This window comes from Electrophorus electricus, chromosome 6 (assembly GCF_013358815.1).
Source record: "Electrophorus electricus isolate fEleEle1 chromosome 6, fEleEle1.pri, whole genome shotgun sequence".
In the NCBI taxonomy this organism is placed as follows: domain Eukaryota; kingdom Metazoa; phylum Chordata; class Actinopteri; order Gymnotiformes; family Gymnotidae; genus Electrophorus; species Electrophorus electricus.
Window position 1 is genome coordinate 4,033,295 of NC_049540.1, and position 10,774 is coordinate 4,044,068.

Sequence of the window (10,774 nt, forward strand, 5' to 3'; positions counted from 1 at the left end):
GTAATTTGCGAGATGACATGCAGAAACACTTTACCCAAAGCTATCACTGTGCAAGCAAGGAAGAGTAAAGGTGAGCCACAGCCTTCATGTTTTGTCGCAAATGTGTTAATATGATGCCATTGTTGTTGTGTAATTATTAAACACTGCAAAGTTGTGCTTTACAAATTTGTATAATGTGAACTTTTTTTCTTTTTGTGAAACTGTTCTCTCTCTCTGACTCTTTGTCTCTCTGTCTCTGTCTCTCTGTCTCTCTCTCGCTCTCTCTCTCTGTGAAAGATCTTATAAACTTCGACAAACTGAAAATATGTCAGATGCAATTAACAGTAAGTAAACCTTTTAGTCTGATCAGTAGGTTAACCTAGGATACTAATTTTTTATGCACTGTCTGACATATTGCCTTTTTAAACATTCACCTCATAACCCGTTTCCTGTTTATCTAGTGAGCTACATGATGGAGTTCAATGAAAAGCTCAAAAATAAAACATAAGAACAAAAGTTCTGTGGGCAGTATGGTGGCTTGGCGGTTAACATGTTTGCTGCTCAGTGCTAAGACATTGGGTTCATTTCTCCACCTGGGTAGAGTTTCCATGTTCTCACTGTGTCTGCATGTGTTTCCTCTGGGGGTCTCTGGTTTCCTCCCAGAGGAAAATGGAGGTTTGGTGAATTGGTTACAGTCATTTGTGCCTGCAGGCCTAATGATGGATGTTCCGGGTGTTCTCCTTCCTCCTTTCCCCTGCCCCTGATACCCAGTGATCTCATTTCTGGTTGAGGGTATGCTATGTATGACTGGCTGCCACTTCTCACTGGTGTGTGTTGACTGGATGCAATAGCATTGTGTAGAGTGTTGATTGTAAAGTATCCTTAAGTATGAGAAAGGTGCTATATAAATGTAACAAAAAAATACTACATTTACACTATGATTGTCATAGGCTCTTTACCAGAAACACCTGTAATAAACCTGCAATCATTCTTGTGGGTGAACTTAGAGTGTCGGCACTTTTAAGTACACCAGTATTTATATACATTTTATAGGTTTATTGGTGTGCAGTTACAAATTCTGTTGTGGTCATGTGGCCACGTGCCCACCTTCATCTTTGGAATGAACATTTGGAATGTTTGGCATCAGATGAGCAATAGTATTTACACCTGAAACAAGGTTCTAATTAGACTGTATTTCTGCCATTCTGCAAATGTCTGGTGAGTGCATATGAGAGAGTGAATATGTAAATTTGTATCAATTACCTTAATTAGAAAATGTCTGGTGAGTGCATTTGAGAGAGTGAATATGAAAATATGTATCAATTACCTTAATTAGCAAATGTCTGGTGAGTGCATTTGAGAAAGTGAATAAGCAAATATGTATCAATGATCTTAATTAGGAAATTTGATTGTATCTTACATCTAGCTTACACTGAACACACCAGGGGCATTGATGTCTGTCCTGTGTTAAGCAGATGTGTAGTATTTGTGTCATGATTCCCCTTCTCTGGTGTTGTGGTTCCTTTAGCTGTATTCCTTTGTTTTGGTTCTGTTCCTGGTTTAGCCTCGTTTCGTTTTTTTTTTTGTTTTTTTTTTCATTATTGGTCATTGTACTGTGTATTATGTTCTACATCTCTGTGTTTGATGTTATGGTTTCTATATCCTGGTTATTCTGTGTTTGTATGCCTCGTTTTCTACTTAACCTTCTCCTTGTTTTGTGCTTACCTTCTGTTTTCTGTAATCGTGTATTCTTGTGTGTTCTTGACTTATATCCATGACTTTTCGACCTCAGACCGTTCTGTGGACTGTTACTGAATTTGCCCTCAGTAAAATTCACTCTACTTGCATCCTGTCTCTGCTTATCGATCATTACAGGCACAGTTTGTACATGTCAGCTAAAACAGTCTATGAAACATTTAAAAAGGCACTGTGAAGATCAATTTTAGTAGTCTATTAAATGTTATGTGTTTGGAATATAGAAATGGTTCATCAGGAGACGAAAGAGATAACATGATGCATGTGAATCGTGTATGTTTGTGTTTCCTAAACAGATGATTTTAAGCTCATTGGACCTAAAAATAAACAGGCTGCACTTGGCTCTCCTGCCACTCTCTCCTGTCACCTGTCTCCTGAAGTGAGTGCTGTTGCCATGGAGATCAGGTGGTTTAAGGGGACAGACTGTGTTTGCCTATATAAGAACAGACAGGTGACAGAGGGGAGGGGCTACGAGGGCAGAGTTAGTGTATCCCCTCAGGAGCTGGAGAAGGGTGATGTGTCTTTGCAGCTGAGAGAGTGTAGAGAGTGCGACATAGGACATTACTTGTGTCAGGTGATCAGTGGCGACAAAGCAGAAGAAGTTACGGCAAGAGTGTGGTGGCGTAAGTATTCCAAACTGCATCCTGCATAAACACAACATGAATATTAATGTTAGCATATTGGAAGAAAAAAGAGGAAACTGGAATGGACCCATTTCTATGACTTTGAAAAGAGATTTATTTAAAAAAAAAAAACAGCGATTTGGGATTATACATTTTGAGAAAGATTTTGTGTAAGGCTGACGTGTTCAGGATTTTACTCACTTAAAGGATTGCTAATACTGTAAAACAAATGCTCAGGAAAAAAAGTGCAATCACTTATGTCTGAACTCTCAACCATGGCCAGTAGCTAAAGCAATTATGCAAGAAGGCTGCACATATAAGTAAATTTTCTAAATATAATCAACAAAAGTAGTGTTCACTCATAAAGATGCTTAAGATTTATCTTAACTGATGGCTGCACTGGTAAAGTGATGCAGTCTGAAAATTTGTGGGTTTATATCTTACTTCCTGTTACATTTCCCTTGGTTGCAACAGGTTCAGCATGCAACAATTTGTGGCTTTTTCACATTGGTTAAACGTATGTGCCCTGCACTGACACTGACAAACAAATTACGTTACATGTTAACTCTTGACATTTTGCGTATGACCTCGCACAGGTCCTCTAAGAAGATTGAGCAGGGATGTTGTGGTAAGATAATAAGTACTATCACTATAATAGTGCTGCCTAATGGTATCAGTTGCCTTTGTGTACATTAACAACTTAATATTGTGTATAGTTATATAGGTTATAATGTTGCTATCTGGCCTGGTCCCTTGTTGTAATTTTCCGAGTTTAGGTTTTCAACAAAAATGAAAAAGTTCTAAATCACACTTTGCCCCTAATCAGATTCTCTTTTCCAGTGTGGAGTTGTTCCTTATGTCAGCATCCAGCAGGTGAGCACATTTCTGTATCATCCTTTCAAATAAGTGTAGCAGGTGATTTTTGAACCTTTAAGGGTTGACTTGCAAACTCTCTTTCAGCATGATTCAAACACATTTACACACAGTTAAGACATGTTGCAGTCAAATTGAAATTCTAGGCTCTCTTAGAGATGCTAGGCCCTCTTCAGTGGTAGACACTAGATAATCTAAACAATTTACCTAAATCCAGAGTTGTAGTCTGAAGGGTAAGTGCAAAAGTCACTATTCCAGCAAACCATCCAAAACAAATGCACAGTACAAAGAACATTCAAACCTGCTTCTTGTGGAAATGGATAAGACATCAAAAGAACAAAATGGGGTGCAATGAAGTAAATATACATGTTCAAAAAGAAGAAGTATGTGAAAGACATTAACGTAGGTAGATTAATATTCTGGTGAGGGTTCCCCCTGGTGGCTGGAGAGGGAAGTTCAAGGAGCCAGCACGACAGGCGGTTTGACAGTATAGTCCCTCATGGGAATAATATTTCCTAATAACATCCATATCTAATAATATCCATTAATATATTAATCATTCAGAAATATTATTGGCTACCCTGGAAAAAAAATCATTCTAATTTAGTGTCAGTCTTTCATGTCATAACCCTGAATTGTTCAGTCTGTGTCTGTCTGTCTGTGTGTGTGTGTGTGTGTGTGTGTGTATGTACGTGTGTGTGTGTGTGTGTGTGTGTGTGTGTGTGTGTGTGTTAATTTGGCTGCCATGGGACCCAGTGTACCACTAAGCAGTATACATAACAGTATGGACATGATGTATGCAACTTTCATATTTTTTTTCACTTCCACAGTGGGGAAGAAAATGGACAGTAGAGGAGAGACTGAAAATGGGGGAATCAGCTCTCCTGACTGGTGAGTTCAAAACAGCAAAAATAATTTAATTGTTTCATGATAGTCATACACACAACTTTCATTTGAGAACATTTTATTAATGCATAAAAAATTAATTAAAATTAAAATACTTTAAAGCTTATTTTAGTAATTTGCTTAATATGCTTTTATCAATGAACTGTCACTGTTATTAATGTTAATATGACTATTCTCTACGACTTGCTCTACCAGAGATGTTCTGTATGAGAGAGAGAGAGAGTCATGAGGCAGATGTTTTATACATTTGAGTAGGGAAGTTGCAGCCTTTTGACAGTACTCCTCAAATGCAATTATTTGATGAGAGCTGTAGATCATTAAGTACAATGAGCATCTTAATTTGAAAAGTTAGCAATCTTATTTTACACTTTTCAATGTGTGGAATTAGTAACGTTTAATAGAGGTCCTCCTTTTGAAGGCAGCAGATGTGTATTTTAAATTTAAGATGATTCCGAGATACAGAGATTCTGTGCGGTACTGGCTCAATACAGATTCCTTTAAAAAAAAACACACACACACACAAATTAAATAAACTAAACTAACTAAATGTAATAATTGCAGAATATAAAACGGATGTAAAAAGCCTCATGAAAGAACTTACAAAGAAGCATAGCATACTAGAGAAAACCAAAGAAGAGCTACAAAGCACCAAAGTGGAGTTGGAGGAAGCAGTGGTGGAACTGCGGGACAAGAAAAGGCAACTGCAGGACATTACTCTCCTGCTGGAGCAGCAGGATTCTGAGCTGGCAAAACACCCTGACCAGTCTGAAGAGAAAGAGACGCGTCTAACGATGAGAGACACACGGCTAACAGAAAGAAGCCACCAGGTTCAAGAAGAAGACAGATGTCTAGAGGAGAGAAGCAAGGGGAAGACAGATCCAGGTTCAGCAGTCCCAGTTGGGAAAAGACACAGCAGGAATTTGGATCCTTTTCTTGGTGAGTAGCTGCTGTGCTCCCTTGTACGATATTTCTTATTATGATTGGAGGTATTGAGATAGGGAAGTAGAAGTATTTAATTCCATTCAATTACTGTTAAATAAAATATAACACAATAATACAGTACTGGAAAATGGACCCTGACCAACAAAGCTGATTATATTAAAGGTCATTTTTATACCCAGCTTTATATTATGTTGCCTTTTCTAAAAATTTTCTGTTTTTTCTCCAGTTCAACTCAGGAGAAAAACTAAGAAAACTAATACGACAAAATATAATATTTAATCTAATCTAAATCGCCTATGAAATTTGGAACTTCCCTTTGCTTTAACAAACATAAAAGCAAATAAATAACTCAGGCTTATTTAAACCTGCAGGTATAAAATATTCTAGTCCAGACTCTTCTCTACAAGAACTCAGGCTGGTGCTGCTGGGGAGGACTGGGTCTGGGAAGAGTGCAGCAGGAAACACCATCCTGGGCAGAGAGGAGAGGAGCCAGGCTGGTCCATCTACAGTGACCCAGCAGAGTGAGAGCAGACAGGGGGAGGTGGCTGGGAGGAAGGTGACTGTGGTGGACACTCCTGACTGGTTCTGCCCTGAAATCTCTCTGGAGGAGGTGAGACAGGACGTGGGACTCTGTGTCCGTCTGTCTGCCCCAGGACCCCACGCCTTCCTCCTAGTCATACCAGTGAAGGAGCCTGCAGGAGAGGAGAGAGGGATGCTGGAGAAATTGGAGGAGATTTTTGGAGAGAGATGTTGGAGAAACACCATGATCCTTTTTACTGTTACTGAGGAAAAGAAAAGTCCTGAACAATTGATTCAGTCAGAAAGTCAAGAAGTCCTGAGGCTTGTGGAGAAATGTGGGAACAGGTTTCATTCTTTCAACATTAAGGAGAGTGGGGATAGGTCTCAAGTCTCAGAGTTGCTGGTGAAGATAGAGAAGATGGTGGAAGGAAACAGAGAAAGATTCTACAGCAGTGAGATCTACCTGGAGATAGAATTTCAGATAAGAGAACTGAAAACAAAAATCAATAGACGAAAAGAAAAGAAAAGAGAAGGGGAAGAGAGAGAACTGAAAGAGAAACTAGATAATGAGCTCCAGATCTCTCTAAGGAAAATAGAAGGACTGATCCAAGAGCAAGATAACGACATTAGACAACTTCAGTATCGAACAACTGAACTTGAAAAAAACATTAAAGAAGAACAGGACAAAGAGAAAAAAGGAAGAATGGAAAGTGATCTGCAAAGAGAAGTGGAGAAGAGGACTAAATTGGAGAGTATGATTAACATACTGAAAGAAAAGATGGAGTGGGAGAAAAGTGAACTGGAAGCAAGACACAGACGAGAGATGGAGAAGATCTGCAAGATGTATGAAGCAGAGTCCAGGGTGCAAATTGAGAGGGACCTCATGAAGACCATCCTACCTGAAATCCAACAGATCATATTGGTCTCAAAGTCAAAAATGCAGGAAGAGTTCAGTAGGCAGATGGAGGAGAAGGAGAGGGAGTTAGAGATAATGAAACAAAGACTCTTAGAACTCAAAGAAGCTCATTTACTCAGAACAGGTGTTTGTCAGGTGGTTAAGATGAGCACTGATCAGACAGAGACAAAAGACAAAGAATCAGGACAGCAAACACAAGCAGAGTCCCTGATGAATACTGAGAAGACAGTAGAAGAAAATGAAGAGAAAATGCAGTGAGATCTAAATGGAGACAAAGCATAAGAGCACGAAATAATGAAGTTGAAAATGGTGTAAAGAAAAATACAGTAGGAGAGGATTGAGATAGAGAACAGACACGGACAGAAGATCAGAGAATTACATAAAGAATAGATACATCATAAACTTCACAGAAATGTTTTGGACAAAGATTAAAAAAACTTCATCCTTCTTTATTCTAGGTAGTAAAAGCAAAGCTGTTTCAATTGTAATATTCAACAGTAATTTTGTATGTAACTAAGTATATCTTAAAAAGATTTATGATATGATTTCATGTCAGTTAAGGTATGACATTTGCACAGTGCATCATCTGTAGTTAGGTTTTTCATGTAGAAATATTAATTAGTTAATAAACAGTATAATTTCTTATATTAGTAATTTGAAAAAAAAACATTAATTAGTTGTAAAATAATTTTTCATGAGTGTTGAAATACTGCCTTACCCCTAAAATTTTTACCCCTCAATTTTTAAATGTTTTTTTTCAAATGGTGACTAACTTCAAAGTAGTGTCACCAAAAAAGCCTGTTAAGTTAAATTTGCAGTCTGGTAACAGACATGGGGGGGGGGGGTGTGTGCTTGAATCAGGAAAGAAGCTTAGAGCAATTTATTCCTATACGGTAACTAAAACATAACATGTATCCATTTTATAGCATATCAGTTACACATTAAGGTTATAGATTAATTAATAATATGTTGATCTGAAACTCTGATGATAGATCTCAACATGTAATAAACCCTGAATTCCCTCTATATAGTCTGTATTTTCTGTAAAGGACTTTGTAAACTGAGTTTAAGAAGGTTATACAAATAAAGTTTTTAATTATAATTATTATTTTTATTCTTATTATTACTACTACTACTACTACTATCTCTGACCTAACAACACTGAATTGTTTAACTGTTTAGCTGGCCGCTTTTTAGCCATCTAACTATAGAAACTATGTGCTAGTGTAATGTTTGCACACACACAGAAGAGGATACGATTGCTAGAGGTTTTATTTTAACAAACAAACTAATTCGTGGAATCAGACAGGGAATCGTGGTCGGGTCGGTCTGGGGTCTAAACACGGGGTAGCATCTGGGAGGTATCCAAGGGTCAGGCAGGAGTCGAGATCTAGAAAGCAGACAGGAATCAATAACTGGGAAAGCACTCAGGATAAGGAAGACTGTAGACCCATCTAAGACCCAGCAGAATATTTAACATGGTAGAACGCAGCGGCCACTCCAGGTCTGATAATGGTACTATTGTGCTACTATCTGTCGTCTCTACTACATTTTTCTGGCAACTTAATCCACAAATACATGGAAACAACCAACCTCCATGTATACCACCGCCATAGCCTGCTACACTTAAGACATAATGCAAAAACCTACCTGGACGACGGCGTACTTCAGACGATCTGTGAGCTTGGGTTGCTATGTGTACCAGGCTTGCAGACCACGGGGTCGCCTGAGTCCGAATGACGAAGGGGGAGACACCTCAAGCGTTGTGCAAGGAAGCAGAAGCGGGGGAAGCGAGCTGGGGTCCGTGCTAGGCTAAAAGCTAATCCTAGCAGACCAGCTCTACCATCTCTATTCCTCTCAAATGTCTGCTCCTTGGATAATAAACTGGACTGCATCAAACTCCAGCAGACTACACAGCGAGAGACTGCTGTGTTTTAGTCTTTACTGAAACGTGGCTCAGCGAGTATTATACCCTTCATCTGGATGGATTAGTCTCAATCCGTGCCGATAGAGACAATGCACTCTCTGGCAAAACACGCAGCGGAGGAGTATGCATTAATATCAATGAGTCCTGGTGTAAAAACTCTGTGCTTGTCGTTAAGTACTGCTCACCGCTGGTGGAGTTTGCTATTGTCAGATGCAGACCTTTTTATTTACCCCGGGAATTCACCTCCGTGTTTATAATCGTGCTGTACATTCCACCCAGCGCGCACACACGAGAGGCTCTCCAGGAGCTGTATGGAGCATTTAGTGAACTGCAGAACGTTAATCCAGACAGACTGTTTATTGTCACCGGAGACTTCAACCACGCAAATCTCAAGTCAATACTGCCTAAATTCCATCAACATGTGAACTTTGCAACGAGAGGAGCGAACATCTCCGGTGCGTACCGGGTGGAGCCCCGTCCCCATCCCGGCTACTCTGATCACATGTCTGTAATGTTGATTCCTGCATATAGACCATTCGTCAGACGCTCGAAACCGCTTCTGAAGCAGGTGAGAACCTGGCCAGCAGGAGCCATCTCTGCTCTTCAGGACTGTTTTGAGCAGACGACTTGGATCACGTTCAAGGAGGCTGCTACTAACGGTGGCACTGTTAACCTGGAAGAGTATACAGCATCAGTGACTGGCTACATCAGCAAGTGCATTGATGTTACTGTCTCCAAGACCATCACCTCATGCCCCAACCAGAAGCCATGGATGACTGCTGACGTGCGCATGCTACTGAGGACCCGTGACTCAGCCTTCAGAACAGGTGACAGAGAGGCTCTCAGAAAAACAAGAGCCAAACTGTCACGTGCGATCAGGGAAGCAAAGCGTGCACACGCACAGAGGATCCATGGACACTTCAAAGACACTGGTGACACACGGCGCATGTGGGAGGGCATTCAGGCCATTACTAACTACAGGGAAACATCACCTTCCTGTGACAGTGATGCCACCCTCCCAGATGCACTGAATGACTTCTATGCACGGTTTGAAGCGCAGAACAACGTTGTAGCGGAAAAGTCCATCCCTCCGCAAAATGACCAGGTGCTGTGCCTGACTGCGGCTGATGTGAGGCGTACTCTGCGTGTCCTCAACTGTGCTTGAACATTCTTTCCTGCTAAAAACAAGTTGTTACTCCCTGCTGCTGCACCCCTGCCCAGCAATAGTTAAGCGATAACTGTCATACTCCATCACTTCTCTATTCGCCTTTCTTGCAGACTGGTCAAGATGAGGGCAAAGGTCACATAAAGGTCACATATTCCTTAGTCCTCCTTTAAGCAAGCATTAAGCATTTTCCCTCACATTAAGATAGGCCTTATGTATTTTGTACTTCTAGGTATCAGCATTCATCCCTGTATTCTACAGTATTCTAGTTCATTGGTATGTTTGATTCTATCCTACTGTACTGTACTAGGATATTCTATGGGTAAATGACAAAGCACTTTTGTAAGTCGCTCTGGATAAGATCGTCTGCTAAATGCCATAAATATAAATGTAAATAAGGAAACGCTTGGTACACCACATAGGTTAAACAATACTTCACGACGTGTACACGGGGAAGGGTAGTTTATAAAGGGAGGTGGTAATGAGGGGGATGGGAATCAGGTGTTTGCTAGAATTCCAGTGAGTCAGATGGAGGGTGTGTGTGAGTGGGTGTGGCTGTGTGGGGCTGAGGTTTGTTCCTGGGGTTCGTAACAGCTAGCTAGAAAATGACTCATATGTACCCTAATGTGTGATGGAGAAAGAGAGCTTTTTGTAGCTTTCTTTCAGTCATTTTGTCAAGATCATCTGCCCCTCCATATGATTCCCTTCAAACCAAAAAAAGACAAAAGCATTAATTATTATTGTTATTTATTACCTGGAAATGTGGTGGTTCGTTTTTTATCTGGTCTACCAATATCGATTCACATTCACCGTCCTTTTCTTCATCTACCCACACATTTTTACTTCAGTAGCCCTTGTGTCTATTTGTCTTTGGTCCTTCCTTTTTCAGACAGGTTTGACTGGTCTGAGATTAACTCGTGGTGAAATGTGCTCTGGTACATGAGAAGGTTATGTATTTTAATTCACCTGTAACACACCACATAAAGATGTTTCTTTCACTATAGCACAAATACTCTGAATAACATCACACAGCAGCCATATTAGAGGTACTGACAGAGTCTTCCAGCATATGCACACACCATGAAAACAAAACAAATGAACACCTGCTGCACTTTCCTGGAGACCAGTAACATAAATGTATATCGCTATAGGTTATTTTATTCCGTTGT

General features: G+C 40.0%; 1 protein-coding gene across 4 annotated transcripts; it reads left to right on the forward strand.

Moving 5' to 3' along the window:
• LOC118240066 (cingulin-like protein 1) lies at positions 1-7,539 on the forward strand. 4 transcript variants are annotated; one of them, XM_035527246.1, is made up of 8 exons: positions 1-70; positions 277-323; positions 2,031-2,357; positions 2,954-2,985; positions 3,198-3,230; positions 4,061-4,121; positions 4,698-5,072; positions 5,450-7,539. In XM_035527246.1, the coding sequence occupies exons 2-8, from the start codon at positions 305-307 to the stop codon at positions 6,769-6,771; spliced, it is 2,169 nt and encodes a 722-aa protein (XP_035383139.1). In that variant the 5' UTR covers positions 1-70; positions 277-304; the 3' UTR covers positions 6,772-7,539. The 4 variants fall into 4 exon arrangements, with proteins under 4 accessions (XP_035383139.1, XP_035383140.1, XP_035383141.1 ...); XM_035527247.1 differs by having other exon boundaries at positions 25-70; positions 441-2,357; XM_035527248.1 differs by having other exon boundaries at positions 36-70; positions 691-2,357.
• The last annotated feature ends 3,235 nt before the right edge of the window (positions 7,540-10,774 follow it).